The following is a 22,493-nucleotide window of genomic DNA, read 5'->3' on the forward strand; positions in this document are numbered from 1 at the left end:
TCATAATCAAATTCTGACTAGAAATTATCAAAAGGGCTCTGGGGGGGTGGAAAGGGGGTTGATTTATGAGTCAATTTTGGTTGACAGAAAGACTGACAGATCAGGTGGTAGTTTCTATGTTTAGACCCAATGTTCTCTGTGAAATGTGAAGCAAATCATATGTGGATAAGAGTCAGGGCCAGCAGGTAAGAGCAATGGTTTTGAGAGAGTGAACTTTAGAGTCTTTGGGGGGAGGGTGGTGAAATTAAGAGTTGAGAAAAAGCCCATGAGTGGGTGGCTGAGGGCCACTCCAGCTGAGTTTGGAGATCATAAATTATAAGTAGCAGCCATCTATACCTTTGTGAAATTTTCTTCATCAATACTCAGAGGTATGGCTCCAGGTGCAAGCAAGAGATGTCAGCATCAGTCTACTTAAAGCACAAAAAAACGTGGGCAGTGGGTATTATTGCAAGAGAGAAGTTAAATAATATGCCGTGCACCTAGGTTAGACAGGATAAGGGGTAAGTCCGTGAAAGTAGTGATGGGCTAAGAAGTCTTTAGATAATAGCAGTAAGTATGGATAGAAGATGGCAGGGCTGTCAGAGGAATATTGTTACAAGTGCCTACTAATGAGCTTGGATACAGCAGTGGAGAGTTAAAGCAGAATACGGCTACAATTTTGTCATTCTATAGTAAGTTGAGAGATAGTGGCGTAAGCAGTTAAGCTTGAAAGCTATTGAGCAGGAGGCGGAGGAATGAGGTCTGTGACTAGATTGACAGTGTAGAGCAGTTCCTATGTGATGGGGTCATGGCTCCAGAGGAAAGAGTAGGAGTCAATAGTAAAAAGAATGATGGGTGGAAAGAATCCCAGAATAAGCCAGTGATAAGAGTACATGAGAGTGAGCCGATCAGAGACCCACACTTTGATTGGTGGCCAAAGGACAGTGGGAAGAGAATGTGGTAGATGGACCACTCCAGTGACTTCTAGACAAACCAAGTCCCAAGTGGTCAAGGGTCTTGTGAGGTTAGCAATTTTTAGGCTCCACTTATCATTTTAAAGGAATGTCACTGAGAATTTACTTATCTCATCTCTGAAGAGTTCTCTTTCTCAGGCTGTTAAAGGGGAAAAAATGCATCTATATTCATTTCCTATTTTAAAATTTATTTATTTATTTTTCATTCAAACCACTCTTACCATGTTCCTATTATGTACACTAGTATTCTAGGTACAATGCAGAACATGAAATAAAAGTCATTTATCCCTGCCTCTGAGGAGCTTGTTTTCTTATTGAAGGTATGAGAAATGTGTATATTTACCTCAAATCTGTGTATCTTGGAAGAAGTCTTTTTCTCCCATTAAAGTAGACTTCAAAATCTTCAGACTTCAGCCTGTGGGCATAGTCAATATATCCTGATATCTCTTGCCCATGAGAATTCTTGTCACGAATGAATATCACAGACTGGTAGTACAGAAAAATAGAGAATGGAGAGAGTAAATTAATAAAAGTCATTTGAGTAAATGTATCCTATATAATAAAAGAGAAACATGTAAATGAACCATCCCTCTGCTATTCCCAAGCCACGCCCACCAGCCAATCAGGAGTGAGTATGCAAATTAACCCAACTAAGGTGGCGGCAGCCACAGAGCTGGAGCGAGCAGGAGGCTTGGGTTACATTCAAGGCTACAAAGTTTCAATTATAGAAGATAAATAAATCCCAGAAAAAAAAGAGAAGAGGCTGGGAGCTTGGGTTGCTGGGGGGCGTGGCCGGACTGAAAATGGCCATCAGCCCCTCACCCAGGCTGGCCAGGCACCCTAACGGGACCCCCACCTTGATTCGGGACACCCTTCAGGGCAAACCAGCTGGCCCCCACCCATGCACCAGACCTCTATACTATATAATAAAAGGGTAGTGTGCAAACTGACCCTAACAACAGAACGACTAGGAATGACTGGTCACTATGGCACACACTTACCAGCAGGGGGCAGATGCTCAATGCAGGAGCTTCCCCCTGGTGGTCAGTGCGCTCCCACAGGGGGAGCTCTGCTCAGCCACAAGCCAGGCTGATGACTGCCAGCACAGCGGTGGTGGTGGGAGCCTCTCCCGCCTCCTCAGCAGCACTAAGGATGTCCGACTGCAGCTTAGGCCTGCTCCCCACTGGCAAGTGGACATCCCCTGGGTGCTCCCGGGCTGCCAGAGGGATGTCTGACTGCCAGCTTAGGCCCAATCCCCTGGGGAGCAGGCCTAAGCCAGCAGGTGGACATTCCCGAGGGGTCCCAGACTGCGAGAGGGCACAGGCTGGGCTGAGGGACCCCCCCCAAGTGCACAAATTTTTGTGCACTGGGCCTCTAGTATGATAATAAAAGTTATGGTTTTTGAGTGTTACATGAGCCAGATCCTATTCTAAGAGCTTTATATTTCACCCTTATAATAATCCTATGAGGTAGGTACTATTATTTTCTCCTGATGAATAAGAAATTTATGACAAGTTAACTGAGTATGAAAAAAATGTGCATTTATATAACAATATAAATGATAACTTTTAGAGGCCTTCTTCCTAAGTGCAGACTTTATTTTAAGTGTTTGCAATACATCATTTATTTACTTTCCCCTCAATCCTATTGTCTTCCCTTTGTCAACATTTTTAAATTAAGAAAAAACACCTGAGATTAAAATCCAGGCTCATGCACTTATCCTTCTAATCTTTACATTCTGCTTTCATCTGAACTCCTATATATTTTGTTATAGAAATATAAATTGGGTCCCTTTTGTTCATTACCATAAGAATTTAAAAATCTCTTTACAAATTAAAATGACTTCACATAATTAATTCCATAGGCAAAAAATATATAGCAAGTACATATTTCTCATTCATATTATAGTTCTAAGAGAAAAAAAAAATAATTGAAAAGTTCTTAATGTACTTATTTCCAAATCTAGACCAAAGTGTGGACTTTCCTGGCAAGTTCTCATTTGGGAGACCCTATAAACAAATCTTCCTTTCCTCTCCAGCAATCACTGGGTATTACTTGTTGTGTCTGTGTAGTCAATTATAGGAAGCACTAATATGGGTTTCCTTATATAGCAGAGCTTCAAAAAGGATGAAGTTAGAAAACTTATTTTCCCCACTGACCTAAACAAATGTATTATTAACAATATCCCAATTGGAAAAAAAAAAAAAAAACAGAACAGAAACACAATTAGTTGTAATTTTGCTGATAAGCATCATCTTCCTGCATTCTCTGGTAGTTTGGGTGCTGAGAATACTGTACTGAGAAAGATGCTGAAACATGTTTGTGACTCAAGGGGAGGAAGTGTTATGATGAATTAAGGATATTTCCCAAAGATACAGCTGGAGGAACTAGCTTTCATTGTTATTCAATCTTATATAGGTTCAATCCTTAGTCCACCTCTTTTCCCCCACATCACTCCAAGTTAAGTTAAATCTATATAGATTTCTGCATGCTTTCAGCCACTTGTTTTTTAGCTTTTACAGCACAAATTCTAAATAGATAGCAACTCAAAAAGACTTGAGACCCTTACACTGCTAAACAAATAGCTAGTATGGTTGTCCCTGCTTATATAAGGCCACAGGCTATAACTATCAAAAATTCATATGCAGTCCTAAAGGTGCTTGAAATCTTTATCCCATCAAGCCTTCTCCAGATCTTAGGTAAGTCATGCCAGGACATAGGGAGGTCAAATAAGTCCTCAACTTTTAAAATGGAACTCAACAGAAAAACAATAACAACCAACCAACCAACAAACAAAAAATCTCCTCTATCTTTATCTGTCTCCCTTTTTAGATGAAAGATGAGTCAGCCTTATTTTTCTAGCAGATTGGCATACCAGATATTGAGACTGACCTTCCTGTTGAAAACAAATCAAATTCTGGATATAATCTAAAAAGCAATTTATAACATGCATTTATGCTCTGGCAAGAAAATAGGATTACTCATAATCCAAAAACTAAGTGAAAACAGGAACCCAGAGAAGAAAGTAGAGCCCTAAGATTGTCTTTGTCCTGTGCCACTATCTCAGACACAGGGCCTTTAAAGAGGTAATTAAGTTAAAATTAACCAATTCAAATAGGCCCTAATTCAATCAGACTTCATAAGAAAAGAAAATTTGAAAACACAAAGATATATTAGGGGTTTGTGTGCATAGGGGAAAGATGATGTGAGTACACAATGAGAAGGAGCTATCTGCTAGCAAAGGAGGGAAGCCTCAAAAGAAATGAAAGCTGCTGACACGTGGATATACTAGTATCTTGGACTTCTAGCCTTGAAAACTATGAGAAAATCAATTTCTGTTATTTATACCACCCAGTCTGTGATAATTTGTTATGGCAACTCTAGCAAACTAATACAGATAGTAAGAAATTAAAACAGTTAAGCAATTATAATAAATGTAAATGGCCAAATGTTTAACTTAAAAGGCAAAGGTTATTACAGTGGACACAAAAATAGGATATAAAATATAAGGTTGAAAGTTAAATGATCAAAGAATATACATAATATATTTATATCTAAAAAAGAGCTGTATCAATGTTTTAAATTAGATAAAATTGACTTTAAGGCAAAAAGCATTACTAGAGATAAGAGTCACAAGATAATAATAAAAGAGTCAACTCACAGAAAAGTATAACAATTTCAAACTTGCACGAACCAAATATAACCTCAAAATATTTAGAGTAAAAATTGATAGGATATAAATATAAACAGAGAAGTCATCATCACTGTGGTAAATTTATCTTTCTCATTAAGCTTTATATCAAACAGAACAAAATACATAAATGCTATAGAATTAATATAGATAGTAAAGAATTACAAACACAAAATTGAATGCTCTGTTTTTACCTTATTTGAGTACCTAATCATCTTTACTTTTACAAAATATTATTTTTATTGATTTCAGAGAGGAAGAGAGAGGGAGAGAGATATAGAAACATCATTGATGAGAGAGAATCATTGATCAACTGCCTCCTGCATACACCCTACTGGGGATTTATCTCACAACCTGGGCATATACTCTGACTGAGACTAAAACCATGACCTCCTGGTTCATAGGTCGATGCGCAACCACTGAGCTACCCTGGTGGTGCTTGTTTATTTTTTATTATATGAACTAGAGTCCTGGTGCATGAAATCCATGCACTGGGGTGGGGGGTTCCCTCAGCCCTTCCTGCACCCTCTCCGATCTGGGACCCTTCACGGATTGAGCCTAAACTGTCAGTTGGACATCCCTCTCACAATCTGGGACTGTTGGCTCCCAACCGCTTGCCTGCCTGCCTGCCTGATCACCCCTAACCACTCCCCTGCCAGCCAGGTTGGCCCCAACTGCCCTCCCCTGCAGGCCTGGTTGCCCCCAACTTCCCTCCCCTGCTGGCCATTTTGTGTCCACATTGGGGAGGCCATCTTGTACCCACATGGGGGTGGCCATCTTGTGTGAGGGCATGATGATCAATTTGCATATTACTTCTTTATTCTGTAGAATTATCCAAGAATTAGAATGATGTTAACTAACACTTTTGATTCATTAATTTAATGTATTCATTTATAAAATGTATTTTTTCTTCCAAAGTTAATACTAGTTACTATTACTAATGCTACTTGCCATCATTTATTAAGAAACCACTATCTTCTGAGCCAAACATTGGAACTTTTACATTCATTATCTTATTTAATTATTCCCAAAATTGTATTGTGATTAGATAGCATTATTATCCTCAATTTATAAATGTAGGAACTCCAAGCTTTGAGAGTGTGAGGAACCTCCCAGGGACATGCAGCTAAAGAGTGGGGTACCCACTTTCACACCCAGTAAATATTACCTATTGCTTTAAAGTTTTTTTTTCCATTACTGATACTATTGTATTTGTACTATTGTATTGTATTGTAGAGTTCTATCAGTTCCTTAAAATAACATGATCTTTAAAATATATATAACAGCTTGCCCAGCCAGCATGGCTCAGTGGTTAAGCATTGACCTAGAACTAGGAGGTCATGGTTTGATTCCTGATCAGGTCACATGCCTGGGATGGGGGCTCAATCCCCAGTGGGGGGCATGCATGAGGCAGTTGATCAATGATTCTCTCGCATCATTGATCTTTCTTCTCTTGCTCCCTCTCCATTCCTCTCTCTAAAATCAATCCTATCTAATAATAGAGAAACATGGTAATTAGCTATACGTCCGCTACCCTTCCCATTGGCTAATCAGGGTGATATGCAAATTAACTGCCAACCAAGATGGCGGCTGGCAGCCAGGCAGCTTGAAGTGAAAAGGAGGCTTGCTTGCTTCAGTGATGGAGGAAGCCAAGGTTCCCCACCTGCCTTGCTGGACTCTGAGCTTGCAGTTTAAGAAACATTGTTACAATTATAGAAGCTAAACAAAACCCCAGAAACCTGCTTTCAGTGAGCAGGGCTTCAGCCAGCAGGACCAGAATATTGTTTCAATTATAGAACAAATGCAGATCCCTGCTTTCAGCCAGCCGGGATCTCAGAGCTGGAGTGAGCAGGACTGCAACAGTGTTACAATTATTGAACACAAACAAACCAGATACCTGCTTTCAGCAGCCGAGGCCTAAGAGCTGGAGCCAAGCCTCAGAGCTAAAGCTGGCCCAGAATAAAAAAAATGAAAAAAAAGGGGTTGGGAGCTTCAGTCACCCGCCAGCCTGAAAACAGCCCTCAGCCCCTCACCCAGATCGGCCAGGCACCCCAGTGGGGACCCCCACCCTGATCCAGGACACTCTTCAGGGCAAACCAGCCGGCCCCACCTGTGCACCAGGCCTCTATCCTATATAGTAAAAGGGTAATATGCCTCCCAGCACTGGGATCAGCGGAGCCGCGAGGCCTCCCGGCACCGGGATCAGCGTGACAGGGGGCAGCGACCAAACCCCCTGATTGCCCTGCGGCTCTGTGTGTGACAGGGGGCGGGGCCACAACCTCCCTATCTGTCCTGCTCTGTTCGTGACAGGGGAAGGCGCCCCAACCTCCTGATCAGCCCTGCTCTGTGCCTGATAGGGGGGAGCTCCCCAACCCCCTGATTGCCCTGCAACTCTGTGTGTGACAGGGTGTGGCGCCCCAACCACCCCCAATGGGCCCTGCTCTGTGTGTGACGGGGTAGAGCCATAACCTCCCCATCGGCTCTGCCCTGAGTGTGACAGTGTCGGCGCCCCAATCCCCTGATTGACCCTGCTCTGTGGGTGATAGAGGGTGGCGCCCCAATCCCCTGATCATCCCTGCTCTGTGTGTGACAGGGGGCGATGCCCCAACTCCCCTATTGGCCCTACTCTGTGAGTGACAGGGGGGAGCTCCTCAACCCCCTGATGGGCTCTGCTATGTGCGTGACAGGGGGGAGCTCCCCAACCCCCTGATTGGCCCTGCTCTGTGCGTGACAGGGGGTGTTGCCGCAACCTCCCTATCGACCCTGCCTTGAGTGTGACAGGGGGCGGTGCCCCAACCCCTTATCGGCCCTACCCTGAGCGTGACTAGGGGTGTCATTGCAACCTCCCGATCCACCCTGCTCTTTGCATGACAGGGGGTGGCGCCCCACCTCCCCAATCGGCCCTGCTCTGAGCCCAACCAGGGGCTGCACCTAGGGATTGGGCCTGCCCTCTGCCACCTGGGAGCAGGCCTAAGCCAGCAGGTCATTATCTCACGAGGGGTCCCAGACTGCGAGAGGGCACAGGCCGGGCTGAGGGACCCCCTCTCCCTCCCGAGTGCACAAATTTTTGTGCACCAGGCCTCTAGTCTATATATATAAAAGCCTAAGCGACCGTTATGACCAGTCCACCAAACAACCAGTCAACCAATCTCTATGACGTGCACTGACCACCAGGGGGCAGATGCTCAATGCAGGAGCTGCCCCTTGGTGGTCAGTGCGCTCCCACAGCCAACCTCCTGCAGCCGGCTAACTTCCCCTCAGTCACTCCCCCAAGCCGGCCGGCCCTGATGGGCCTCAACTGGGACTGGGCGAGATGGCCCAGATCGACCACAGTCTCTGGCCAGGCTGAGGGACCCCACCCATGCTCGAATTCGTGCACTGGTCCTCTAGTAAAAATATATTTAAAAGTATATTGAGGTATAGTTCATATAAGATAACATTTATGCAGTTTTAAGTGTGATTTTTAGTAGATCTACAGAGTTTTGCAACACAATCCAGTTTTAGATTATTTTCATCACCCCAGAGAAATCCCTTGTGCCCATTTCAGTCACCCCTATTCCTTACCCTCAGCCCCAAGCAACCACTAATCTACTTTTTGTCTCCATAGATTTGCCTTCTCTGGATTTTTCATATAAATGGAATCATACAATATATGATCTTTTACATTCTAATAACATTTTTATCACAGTTAATTTCCCAAAAGATACATGAAAACCATACTTTATATTTTTAAAGGCTCTTTTAAATGATGATGTTATGTTTCCAAAATGCTCATTGTTTTTAGATAAGACCCATTAATCCCCTCTAGACAAGTCAAGATATAACCAATACAAGTATTTCCGTAAATCAAATGATACTCATTTGAAGCCATGAATATTAGTCTACATTTATTTGCAACCTAAGCAGAAAATACTACTTTTTTTTTTTTTTTCAAGTAACAATAACAACAAACCCACAAGAGCAAGCTGTTGATAATATCAAGGTACAAGTGTTCCTGATATTGATGTAGGGGCTTTGATGCCAAGGATCATATGGAATCTGAGATTTTAACTGAAACAGTTTGTGACCTCAAGTGTGAGACCAGTGTCAGTTGAAAAGACTTATGGAATGCTTAGTGAGGTCTTCATTACTTCTCATGTGTTGGTAAAAGATGAATTAAAATACAATTTAGACCATTAATATATCATTTGGATCTTTGGCTGCTTGTCTTTTTCCCAGAAGTGGATTAAAATACAAAATCCATAAACTTGTTATGAGTTGAGTACATGTGTTGCCTGATTTTTCTTGCCAAACACTAACTAGGAGACATAAACCTGATACATCAAAATGGTGCTTTTTCAACAGTGAAGCCAAAATAATTTTTAAAAAATGCACACCAAGCAGCATGTTGTTACACTAAACCTGAGACATCCATTTCACGGGGTGAGAGATGTCAAACAATGAGGTTCTTGTGCTGCCCTCTGAGACCATCAGCATGCACCCTGATGGAGACAAGTACAGCAAGAATATCTCCTGGAATTTTAAAACTCTGCAATGCTTTCATGAATCATTAATTTTGGGGAATCTTTATTTCATTTCAGAAGAGAAACAATTTTGCAAATGGAGACTAAGTTCTGACAATTGTCTTGTAACACTTTAAAATTTCTCTGAAATTTTGATTATAAATCATAATCAGTATAAAATTCCCTGAAAAAGTTATTTTCTTAAACTTTTTATGCTGTAATTATTTTAAAAGTCCATATCCTCTTATTCAATTGTGTTTAGACACATATTTTCACTATTCAACTAAATTCTCAGGGTTACATTTAAGACAGTTCTTTGTGCTTCCTGTTGGAGGCCTAACCTCAGAACCAGCCTTTTTACTTCACTTTCTGTTGGTTAAAGGAGGTCACAGACCAGCTTTCTTTCAAGGGGTGGGGAAAGCAACTTGATCATAGTTGCAGTTTTATTTTTATTTTATTCTTATTTTTCAATTATAATTCACATTTAATATCCTATATAATAACAGCATAGTATGCAAATTGCCCCCTAGACTGGGAGTTTTCCAGGGGTTCGACCAGGGGGTCGGGGCCGACTGGAGGAAGGGAGGGAGGCCCTGGCCAGCAGCCGGCAGCAGCTAGGGACCCTACCATTGCACAAGTCTTGTGTACTGGGCCTCTAGTTATCTTATATTAGTTTCAGGTGTACAGCATAGTGGTTAGACATTTTTTTAAAATATATTTTTAATTGATTTCAGAGAGGAAGGGAGGAGAGAGAAATAGAAACATCAATGATAAGAGAGAATCATTGATCAGCTGCATCCTGCATGCACCACAGTGGGGATCGGGCATACAACCTGGGCATGTGTCCTTGACTGTAATTGAACCTGGGACCCTTCAGTCCACAGGCCAACTCTCTATCCACTGAGCCAAACCAGCTAGGGCAAGACATTTTTATAATTTACAAAGTGATCCCCCAATAAGTTTAGTGCCCGCCTGGCACCATACGAAGTCACTACAATATTATTGACTATATTCCTTATGCTATAATTTATATCCCATGACTATTTTGTTACTACCAATTTGTACTTCTAAATTCCTCCACCTTTTCACCCAGACACAACAAGCCCTTTCCTATCTGGCAAGGGCTCATTCTCTGTTTCTGTGAGTCTATTTCTGTTTGTTTATTTATTTTGTTCTTTATAGATTCCACATGTGACATAATATGGTATTTGTCTTTCTCCAAGTCTGACTTATTTCACTTAGTGTATGGTAATGCCCTCTCTGTCCATACAGGTTGTCACAAACGGTAATATTTCATTCTTTTTTATGTCTGAATAATATTCCAATGTATATATGTACCACCACTACTTTATCCAATTGACTAATGATGGAACTTGGGTTTCTTCCATATCTTAACTTTTGTAAATAATGCTGCAATTGATATAGGGGTGCATATATCTTTTCAAATTAGTGTTTTGATGTTGAGTTTTATGAGTTTCTAAAAATAAATTTTGGATATTAACTAACCCCTTATTGAATGTATCATTGGCAAATATTTTCTCTCAATCAGTAAGTTATCTTTTCATTTTGTTGGTTTCCTTTGCTATGTAAAAATGTTTTGGTGTGCTACAGTCTCTTTTGTTTAGTTTTTATTTTCTTTCCCTTGCCTGAGATTATAAATCCATTTTCAATTATGCTACTATAACAGCAAATAGCATCACTATCGAAATGTAGATGTCTCTGTACTAACTTTGATATTTCTTTTATTTCACACATCCAATCAATCACAAAGTCCTGTTGATTTTACATTGAAAATCTATCTGAAACCATGCCTTTGCTTTCTATGCCCATCATCAACATCTTATTTCAAACCTCATTATTTATTTGTTGAGCTATCATAAGTACTTTCTCTGACACCATTCATGCATTTGGTCATCTCCTAGAGCAGCAGTTCTCAACCTGTGGATTGCGACCCCTTTGGGGGTTGAACGACCCTTTCACAGGGGTTGCCTAAGACCATTGGAAAACACATATATAATTACATATTGTTTTGTGATTAATTGCTATGTTTAATTATGTTCAATTTGTAACAATGAAATTGGGGGTCAAAACAACATGAGGAACTGTATTAAAGGGTTGCGTCATTAGGAAGGTTGAGAACCACTGTCCTAGAGTATCCCAAAATGTCCTATCTAAAACAGAAACTGAATGTTTCTCCTCATTTTATTAGCTACTTGGAGTTCTGAAGTACAACCTCTTTAGTATTCCAGATTGTTCATAATCTGATGCCACCTACTACTCACGAGCCAATCTCACCTTTCCCTCTTAGGTAATCCCCTTTGTGCAAGATGTTAATGTTTAAGTTCATTACTATTTATCTTTATTCAATAATGCATTAATATGTTTTCTAAGACTCAAATACTATCTCAAAGCTTATCAAGAAATATTTTTATCTTCTACACTCCCCCATAATAATGATACCTGCTCCTCAGAAGAACTTCATTTGATTCTTTTAGCTGTTTCTAAATAATATTAACAATAATATTTCTTAATTTTTAACTTTAAAAATTCCTTTAACTTTTCCTCCTTCCATCCCCCCAATTTTAGAGCCATCCAAAAATTAGCCACAGCTGAGCCATAAAATTGGAGAGGTCAAAGTATTTATTCCCTAAGCTATCATTATATTTCCTTTCTCCAACAATGTTTTATTTTTCTAAGAGTTTAATTGCCTTGGGTTTCCACTCACCTCAGTTTTCTATGAACCTATCACTCACTGATCCACTCCAAAAATTCCAGTAGAACTATCACCATCATCTCAATGCATTCATGATCAGTTTTTATTTTTCATGGAGATGTACCCTTGGGAGATCACTGTCATCTTTTATTTGTACTTGATTCTTCCTAGGTTTCCGCCAGAATTAATTATCATTTTTTTAAAATTCTCTTCCCCATTATCATAGGAATTTCTTCTGCTTATCACCTGAACTCCCATAACAGTTTTAAAAATATTTCAATTTTAGCACTTATTACTTTATATTGTAGTATTTGAGGTCCTTGCAGAATGGAGACTATGTCTTTATCTAACTTTGATATTTACTCTCTGTCCTGGCCCTTGGTTCACAGCAGATGTGTAACCAACATGGTTTGGAATTGAGTTGAATCAACAAAGTCCAACAAGATAATATGCCAGAGTGCTATTTATTTAATTATTAGAAGCCTGGTGCATAGATTCAAGCACTGGATGGGTCCCTCGGCCTGGCCTGGGATTGGGCCAAAACTGGCTCTCTAACATCCCCCGAGGGGTCCTGGATTGCTAGAGGGCAGTTCTCAGGTGACACACCCCAGAATCGGGCTCCCCCCTCTCTGGGTCCAGGGTGCAGGTGAAGCAGATTTGGGACCGACAGTGCCCCAGCAGCAACCTAACCCAAGGACAATTCAGTGAGGAATCAGGCTCCCTCCTCCCTCCTCCCTGGCTCTGGGGGGGTGGGTGAAGCAGATTTGGGGCCAACAGTGCCCAGCAGCAACCTAACCCACAGACGATTCTGTGAGGAATCGGGCTCCCTCCTCTACTGGTCAGAGCATCTGTCCCCTGGTGGTCACTTTATGTTATAGCTACCAGGTGAAAGGTCAAATGGTCAGACGACTACTTAGGCTTTTATATATATACTAGAGGCCCAGTGCACAAAAATTTGTGCACTCGGAGGGGGGAGGGGGGCCCTCAGCCCGGCCTGTGCCCTCTCGCAGTCTGGGACCCCTCGGGAGATAACGACCTGCTGGCTTAGGCCTGCTCCCAGGTGGCAGAGGGCAGGCCCAATCCCTAGGTGCAGCCCCTGGTCGGGCTCAGAGCAGGGCCCATTGCGGAGTTGGGGCACCGCCCCCTCTCATGCACAGAGCAGGGCGGGTCGGGAGGTTGCGATGCCACCCTCAGTCATGCTCAGGGTAGGGCTGATTGGTGGGTTGGGGCACCTCCCCCTGTCACACTCAAGGCAGGGTCAATGGGATGGTTGCGGCGTCACCCCCTGTCACGCACAGAGCAGGGCCAATCAGGGGGTTGGGGCGCTGCCCCCTGTCACGCACAGAGCAGGGGTCATCAGGGGGTTGGGGCTCCATACCCTGTCACGCACAGAGCAGGGCCCATCAGGGGGTTGGGGTGCTCCCCCGTGTCACGCACAGAGCAGGGCGGATCAGGGGGTTGGGGCGCTGCCCTCTATCACCCACACAGCAGGGCCAATCAGGGGGTTGGGGCGCCGCCACTGTCACACTCAGGGCAGGGCCGATGGGGAGGTTATGGCTCTATCCCGTCACACACAGAGCAGGGCCCGTGGGGGGGTGGTTGGGGCGCCACACCCTGTCACACACAGAGCAGGGCCGATCAGGGGGTTGGGGAGGTCCCCCCTATCAGGCACAGAGCAGGGTTGATAAGGGGGTTGGGGCACCTTCCCCTGTCACAAACAGAGCAGGGTGGATAGGGAGGTTGTGGCCCCGCCCCCTGTCACACACAGAGCCACAGGGTGATCAGGGGGGTTGGGCGCTGCCCCCGTCACACTGATCCTGGTGCCGGGAGGCCTCGCGGCTCCGCTGATCCTGGTGCTGGGAGGCATATTACCCTTTTACTATATAGGATAGAGGCCTGGTGCACGGGTGGGTGCCAGCTGGTTTACACTAAAGGGTGTCCTGGATCAGGGTGGGGGTCCCCACTGGGGTGCCTGACCAGCCTGGGTGAGGGGCTGATGGCTGTTTGCAGCTGCTCACATACCCTTAAGGGTGGGGGTCCCCACTGGGGTGCCTGGCCAGTCTGGGTGAGGGGCTGAGGGCTGTTTTCAGGCTGGTGGGTGACTGAAGCTCCCCAACTGCTCCTTTTTTCCTTTTTTCTTTTTATTCTGGGCCAGCTTTAGCTCTGGCTGCAGCTCTGAGGCCTCTGCTGCTGAAAGCAGGTATCTGGTTTGTTTCGGTTCTATTATTGAAACACTGTATCAACTCCAGCTCTGAGATCCCAGTGGGCTGAAAGCAGGTTTCTGGGGTTTTGTTTAGCTTCTATATTTGTAACAATGTTTCAAATTGCAAGTTCAGAGGCCGGCAAGGCAGGCGGGGAACGTTGGAGTCCTCCATCACTGAAGCAAGCAAGGCTCATGTTCGCTTCAAGCTGCCTGACTGTTGGCCGCCATCTGGGCTGGCAGTTAATTTGCATATCTTGCTGATTAGCCAATGGGAAGGGTAGCGGATGTACGCTAATTACCATGTTTCTCTTTTATTAGATAGGACTAGAGGCCCGGTGCACAAAAATTGGTGCACTGGGGGGAGAGGGGGGTCCCTCAGCCCGGCCTGTGCCATCTCTCAGTCTGGAACCCCTCGGCAGATAACGACCTGCTGGCTTAGGCCTGCTTCCGGGTGGCAGAGGGCAGGCCCAATCCCTAGGTGCAGCCCCTGGTCAGGCTCAGAGCAGGGCCGATTGGGGAGTTGGGATGCCACCCCCTGTCATGCACAGAGCAGGGCGATCGGGAGGTTGTGATGCCACCCTCAGTCACGATCAGGGTAGGGCCGATTGGGGGGTTGGGGCACCATCTCCTGTCACACTCAAGGCCAGGTCGATGGGGAGGTTGCAGCGCCACCCCCTGTCATGCACAGAGCAGGGCCAATCAGGGGGTTGGGGTACTGTCCCCTGTAACTCACAGAGCAGGGCCCATCAGGGGGGTTTGGGCGCCACACCCTGTCACACACAGAGCAGGGCCGATCAGGGGGTTGGGGCGCCGCACCCTATCACACACAGAGCCGCAGGGCGATCAGGGGGTTGGGGAGCTCCCCCCTATCAGGCACAGAGCAGGGCTGATCAGGGGGTTGGGGCGCCTTCCCCTGTCATGAACAGAGCAGGGTGGATACGGAGGTTGAGGCCCCACCCCCTGTCACACACAGAGCCGCAGGGCGATCAGGGGTTTTGGGCACTGCCCCTGTCATGCTGATCCCGGTGCCGGGAGGCATATTACCCTTTTACTATATAGGGTAGAGGCCTGGTGCACGGGTGGGTGCTGGCTGGTTTGCCCTGGAGGGTGTCCTGGATCAGGGTGGGGGTCCCCACTGGGGTGCCTGGCCAGCCTGGGTGAGGGGATGATGGCTGTTTGCAGCTGGTCACACACCCTTGAGGGTGGGGGTTCCCACTAGGGTGCCTGGCCAGTCTGGGTGAGGGGCTGAGGGCTGTTTTCAGGCTGGGGGTGACTAAAGCTCCCAACCGCTCCTTTTTTTCTTTTTCTTTTTTTTATTCTGGGCCAGCTTTAGCTTTGAGGCTCCAGCTCTTAGGCCTCCGCTGCTGAAAGTAGGTTTCTGGCCTTTGCTTGCAATGTTGCAATCCTGCTGGCTGAAGCCCGGCGGTGGACTAAAGCAGGTTTCTTGGGTTTTGTTTAGCTTCTATATTTGTTACATAGTTGCTTAGAGTTGCAGCTCCGAGGCCTGCAGGGGCAGGTGGGGAACGTTGGAGTCCTCCGTCACTGAAGCAAGCAAGCCTCATGTTAGTTTCAAGCTGCCTGTCTGCTGGCCGCCATCTTGTCTGGCATTTAATTTGCATATTGCCCTGATTAGCCAATGGGAAGGGTACCGGTCATACGCCAATTACCATGTTTCTCTTTTATTAGATAGGATACTAAAGGCCCAATGCACAAAGATTCGTGCAAGAATAGGCCTTCCTTCTGCTGGCTGCCGGCAACACCTTCACTCTGGCCAAAGCTGCCTTTCCGCCTTTCCATGCTGCCTAGAGGCCCAGAGGAACTGGGGCAGTGTGGAACACCTGTGTTGTAGCCATGGTGATGACGCAAGTGCCCCACCCTGTTGCTTGGCTCCTGCGTGCGTGTGTTCTGCCCATAGGCACACCATCTTTGTCCGGTTAATTTGCATACTCACTCCTGATTTGCTGTGGGTGTCGTGAAGGGGCGGTCAATTTCCATATTCGTCTATTATTAATGTACTAGAGGCCCGGGGCACAAAAATTTGTGCACTCAGGGAAGAGGGGGGTCCCTCAGCCCGGCCTGTGCCCTCTCTCAGTCTGGGACCCCTCAGGGGATGACCACCTGCTGGCTTAGGCCCGCTCCCCAGGGGATTGGGCCTAAGATGGCAATCAGACATCCCTCTGGCAGCCCAGCAGCCCTCAAGGATGTTCACTTGCCAGCGGGGAGCAGGCCTAAGCTGCAGTCAGACATCCTTAGCACTGCTGAGGAGGCAGGAGAGGCTCCCACCACCACCGCTGTACTGGTAGCCATCAGCCTGGCTTGTGGCTGAGCAGAGCTCCTCCCATGTGAGAGCACCCTGACCACCAGAGGGTAGCTCCTGCATTGAGCGTCTGCCCTCTAGTGGTCAGTGTGTGTCATAGTGACCAGTCATTCCCAGTCTTTCTGTTGTTAGGGTCAGTTTGCATATTACCCTTTTACTATATAGGATAGAGGCCTGGTGCATGGGTGGGGGCCTGCTGGTTTGCCCTGAAGGGTGTCCCGGATCAGGGTGGGGGTCCCACTTGGGTGCCTGGCCAGCCTGGATGAGGGGATGATGGCTGTTTGCAGCTGGTCACACCCCTTTCAGGGTGGGGGTCCACACTGGGGTGCCTGGCCAGTCTGGGTGAGGGGCTGAGGGCCGTTTTCAGGCTGGGGGGTGACTGAAGCTCCCAACCTCTCCTTTTTTCTTTTTTTCTTTTTTATTCTGGGATTTATTTACCTTCTATGGCTGTCACTGAAGCTGAGAGCCAGCTTTAGCTCTGAAGCTCGGCTCCAGCTGTGAAACCTCAGCTGCAGAAAGCAGGTATCTGGGTTTGTTTGGCTTCTATAATTGAACACTGTTGCAGCTCCAGCTCTGAGGCCCAGCAGGCTGAAAGCAGGTTTCTGGGGTTTGTTTAGCTTCTATAATTGCAACATTTTTGCTTAGACTGCAGCTCAGAGGCCGGCAGCAACAGGCGGGGAACCTTGGCTTCCTCCATCTCTGGAGCAAGCAAGGCACCTGTTTGCTTCAGCTGCCTGGCTGCCGGCGGCCATCTTGGTTGGCAGTTAATTTGCATATCACTCTGATTAGCCAATGAGAAGCATGTCGGAGGTACAGTTAATTACCATGTTTGTCTGTTATTTGATAGGATATATATTAGAGGCCCAATGCACAAAATTCGTGCATGGGGGGTGTCCCTCAGCCCAGCCTATACCTTCTCCAATCTAGGACCCCTCAGGGGATGTCCAACTGCTGGTTCTCAGAGCGGAATCAGGCCTAAACTGGCAGTCAGACATCCTTCTCATAATCTGGGACCGCTGGCTCCTACTGCTCGCCTATCTGCCTGCCTGATTGCCCCTAGCCACTCCCCTGACAGCCTGATTGATGCCTAACTGCTCCCCCGCTGGCTTGATCGCCCCCAACTTCCCTGCCCTGCTCACCCGATCACCCACAATTGCCCTCCCCTGCTGGCCCGATTGCCCACAACTGCCCTCCCCTGCTGGCCCGATTGCACACAACTGCCCTGCCCTGTCGCGACCCACCTCCTTTGCTGGGACCTGCCTCCTCTATGCAAAGTGGCAGAGATGTTGAACCGGACTCCTCCGCAAGGTGCAGAGCCGCAGGACCCCCAGTTCTCACCGCACAGAGCAGCTGCCAGGCCCCGCCTCTGCTGTGCATGTGGCCATCTTGTGGCAGCCATCTTTGTAGCGGCTATCTTTGTGGTAGCCATCTTGTGGTGGCCATCTTTTGACAATGTCTGCAATGGCACGAGGACCGCCTAGGCTTTTATATATATATATTTCACAGAAAGTGTCACCATGCACCAGAAAAATAGTGCTAAGTGTGAACTTTTAATGAGTGTTTATTATGTGACAAGATTTCTTTCATTAAATCCTAACACCAGTTGAAGAAAGAAGAGGTACTAGGGCCTGGGCTCACATGGTTAGTGTGATACACTAAATAGACTTCAGAGACCATTGTGCCTGGGTGCTGTCCTAGGTGCTAGAGATATATTCAGTAAATCGAGACCCTGACCTTATGAAGCTCACAATCAAGTGACAGATGACTTCCTCATCTGAAAATCTGGAATAAATTTCCTCTCCTTTACCATTTGAGCATTTTCTCTTATCCTTTAAAACTCATCTTTTTGGGTTTTGTAGACCAATCCCCCTCCCCCATGCAGTGTCCCCACAGAACCCATTTCTTAGCTCTTACCTAAACTAGCACACGGTATTTCATTGGTAACTCAACTGCTTTGTCCTCCAATTAGATTGTGAGCTGCGTGTGATCAGGAAAGCCATTTTTTTTTGTTCCTCCACAGCCATACTTCATGCCCAGCATAGAGAAGATATCCAATAACCTTAATTAATTCAATGTATAAGTCGGTTCAGAAAAGAGAAAAATTTGTTCTACCCACTTCCCATATGTTAGGGCATGAGTCAGCTTACTTGATAGTGAGAAGTATAACAGTCACAATTTATTGACAATCTTTTTGGTGACAAGGGCTTTACTTATATTTCTGCTAAGTTGGGCATTCTTTACTTCCATTTTTAAATTACATAGACAAATATTAAATATTCTGCCCATAGACCTACAGCTAGATAGTGGCCCACTTGCAGCTCTGACTGAAGGTTTATCAACTCAAGTCTTTGATCCCTACAGCACACCAGTATACATTCTAGCAAGCGTAGCATTGGTTATGCTAATATGTATGTATACAAATCCTTTAGTAGATCTCTTATAGGGCTACTTATTTAACCTATAGATAAAATATCAAGCTCCTTATTTTAGCTGTTGGAATAAATTTTTAAAACCCTCTAACCTAATTAGGGTAAAGCTGGAAGGAAATAACTGCTTTCCCATGGCCTTAAATAAATCTTTAAAATATTTAGGTTTACAAACTTTGGTAAGGCTTAGGCAATAAATAAATGTACCTCCTGCTTGCCCACTTCTATGGCACTAGTTTTCACTCACACAAAGGCAGCCTAATGGTCTCCCCACTTAGGGTAAATACAGGGCCATGGCAAAGCCAGAGTCTGGGTGTCCAATAAATTCAAGTTAATCTACAATTTATAATAAAACTCTCAAATTAAAAATTGTGGGACATGCTGAATTCATTTTATTTTTGTTACAACTTGTCAATGTTTGTATGGACACATAACAGCTTGTTTACTTTGTAAGTAAACTCTAACATATTGGGTAAATCATGATTTAATTAATTTATAACTCATATACTATATTTACTTTACAAAAATTTAAAATTTAAGCATTAAGGGTCAAGATGGACAATAAAAGTAGATATATTATATGTCTTAATATATTATAATGATTATAATACATATAACATAGTACATATAATAAATGTATTTTTAATTTATTTATCGCTGTCAACAACAATAGAATGTATGCTACCTGTTCACTAGTATATTCCCATGGTTTGCACAGAATATTACCTATGATAGGCTTTCAATAAATATTTGTTGAATGAATAAATGAATAGCAAATTGAATTAAGGAAATTAGGGATGATTCAAATTCATGTTGGTTGCCATTCATTCTTGCTTGAGTTATTGTGGGGTTGTATTGAGGGGCAGAGAAAATGTAAACAAGAGTGGAAAGAATAAATATGGTTATGAGGAATGGCATAATAATGCACAAGTAAAGAATGCACAGATAAAGCAATGTAAAAAATAGTTGTAGTTGGGAATTTCTCAATGGGTATACCATAAACAGAGTTTAGGAATGTCTATGTTTCCTGGACCATATATCTCCAAATAACATCTCCTGGAAGAGAACCCACTGGTGGAAACTCTGGGTCTTTCCAAGGGTTTAAAAAGTGTTCTATCTCTCCCTGTACCACAGGCCCCCCCCCCAAAAAAAAAAAAAAGAAAAAGAGAAGTGATGGTGCCCCACCCAGAAATCAGTGAGTAATGAACAAGGGAAGACTGTGCAGTATTACCTGGAAGGTGAAATTCAGGGTGACCATGTGGAAAGTTAAAGTGGTTATGTAAACTATCACTGCTATAAAGGTAGCAAAATTCTAAACATTATTATTCAGTGCTGAATAAATTTCAGAGATTTGGAAAGGGGAGTAGGTGGAGACTGCCTACTATTTAGGAAGATTTCAGGCCATTCATTCATTCCCACATTTATAAATACAGGGGTATGGCAGAAGTAGGTTTACAGTTGTGAGTATGCAAAACACAGAATTTATTCTTGTATTATTATTTATTAATCATTGTATTAATTTCCATACAAAAGACTATAAACCCACTTTACCCCACACTGGAGTTATTGAGAGTCTGTGAGCAAGTCACAGTTCTAGACACTAATGATAAATGGTGAATAATATAAAGTCCCTGTTCTCAACAGTGGAGAAAGAAGAATCATAAATATGTAAACAAACTATTGCAGACAAAGATATTATGCTGTGAGAACAAGAAAGTTGACATTATTTGGAAAGGGGTGAGCTACTTACTAGTTAGGGAGGTTAAATTAGGCCTCTCTGAAAAGGAAATGTTTTAACTACAACTTGAACAGTTAGAAAGCAATGAGAAGATGCAAGGGAAGAACATTCCAGGCAGAGGGAACAAGTATAACAGACTTCATACAGAAAATAGCCTGGCTTGTTCAAGAAATGAAACGAAGGTCAATATGGCTGCATTATATTTAGAGGAGCAGAGAAGAAGATAGGGAAGGAATGACATGAAAAAAATTTTGGGATTAGGTAGGTGCTAAATTCTGTAGGCTCTAAGAATGGCTTTCAATTTGATTTAAATATAATAGGAAGTCACTGAGTAGTTTTATGCAAGAGTACCATGGTCATATATTTAATTTAAATACATCACTAGGGAATTTGAAAAGTCTACTGAAGAAGAGTGTGCTGTGATTAGAATGGAAGTTAGAACAGAAGAGATAACTAAAATAAACCAATTGGGTAAAGATTTTGTCTTAATCCTTCAGGATAAGAGGACTGCTGCAACCAATATAAGCACAATAGCTATACATTCTATTCATGTTTTAGTCAGTAGGCTGTCCTTTAACCTACATTTTTGTGAAAGAAATAGTACTGTGATTGGATTTAGCAAGAATTCCTCAGACCCACAAAACATCCACTATACATTGCTGCAAAAAGTCTTAAGAAAATAAAAATTTAAGCTTTGTTGGCAATACCTGGAGTCATAGCCTAAGGACTTAGGCTGAATCATGTGAAGGGACAACTGTATTTAGGGGCCTAAGGTAACCCTAAGTCTAAGAATACAGCTGGCTGAATGGCCCCCTTTTCCCACGTCCCATTTAGGCTCACACCCAAGCTTCGGCTATTGTAATTAATATCTAATATTTATTGAATGATCAAACTGGGTCATGTACTATACTAAACACTGTACCTGCATTATTTTATCTAACATGTACAATGAACTTGCCAAGCAAACATACTTACCACCTCCATTTTCCTGATTAGAAAACTGTGACTTATGAAGAGTAATTTTCCAAAGCTATAGCTCCATGTGACAGAGATGAAATAGAAGCCAAATCTGTCTAATCCCTTAGCCTATTTTTCTCCCATTACACTCTGCTGCCACTCTACCATCCTGACAGTGAAGGAATGGCTGGAGGGGCTGGCCAGTGATATGAGAAAGAAGAGGTGTCATCTGTTCCTCAAGGTAAATACCTTGGCCAAGTTTACCCATATAATAGATGGTGGAGTCAGGATTAGAACTCAGATATATTGCCAAACAATGTGTCGTAGCCTCTTCTCATCTATATGTAATGTGTTATTTCTGTCTAGAGAAAGATCCAGACAAAGTCCCCAGCTCTCCCACCCCCAACAGACATCTTTCTTGTACCACTCCCAGAAGCCAGGTTCCAGGACATGTGTCTAGCAAAGGTGCTAGGGGCATGCAGTCTCTTTTTGTTTGACACTAACTCTGTGGTGAATAGATTAGACTCATTTTCTCTTGGCCTTAAAGATAAATTCTGGCACATTTTCTTGCCAAGACTTTCTTATTAGACTGGCAGACACAGATTCAGAAGAAGGCTTGGGTGAAAAGGACACAAGAAGGCCTCTCAATCTATTTCAAGTGTCTTTGATTACTTAGGACAAAATCTGGTATGGACAAAAAGGTGCCCTTCATGTGGTTTTGCTTCGCGTATCATGGGCATACTTTGGGATCTGAGACAAAAACCTCATTTTAAAAGAGGATACCCATTTGCCTAACTTACTCTATTAGGGTTCTACCTATTGGGGAAGATTGTTGTCACACAGGTTTTAGTTGTCTGAAGATCAAATATAATTTTCTGGATTTAAATCAATATGTAATTGTAATACTATGGTAGATATTACTTATATTACTCAGTGTGATTTTGTAATTTTTTAAATCACTTGGTTTCTAAAAACCTTTTAAAAGACCCTATT

At 43.9% G+C, this 22,493-nt stretch overlaps 1 protein-coding gene across 1 annotated transcript in view; it reads right to left on the bottom strand.

Annotated features, from left to right (window-relative positions):
* CFAP299 (cilia and flagella associated protein 299) overlaps positions 1-22,493 on the bottom strand; it is a 554,285-nt gene that overhangs the window by 72,134 nt on the left and 459,658 nt on the right. The window contains exon 4 of the mRNA XM_059681982.1: positions 1,297-1,439. Coding sequence (XP_059537965.1) covers positions 1,297-1,439 — 143 coding nt within the window. The remainder of the gene's footprint in view (positions 1-1,296; positions 1,440-22,493) is intronic.

The sequence above is a fragment of the Myotis daubentonii genome, chromosome 1 (genome assembly GCF_963259705.1).
Source record: "Myotis daubentonii chromosome 1, mMyoDau2.1, whole genome shotgun sequence".
Taxonomy (NCBI): Eukaryota; Metazoa; Chordata; class Mammalia; order Chiroptera; family Vespertilionidae; genus Myotis; species Myotis daubentonii.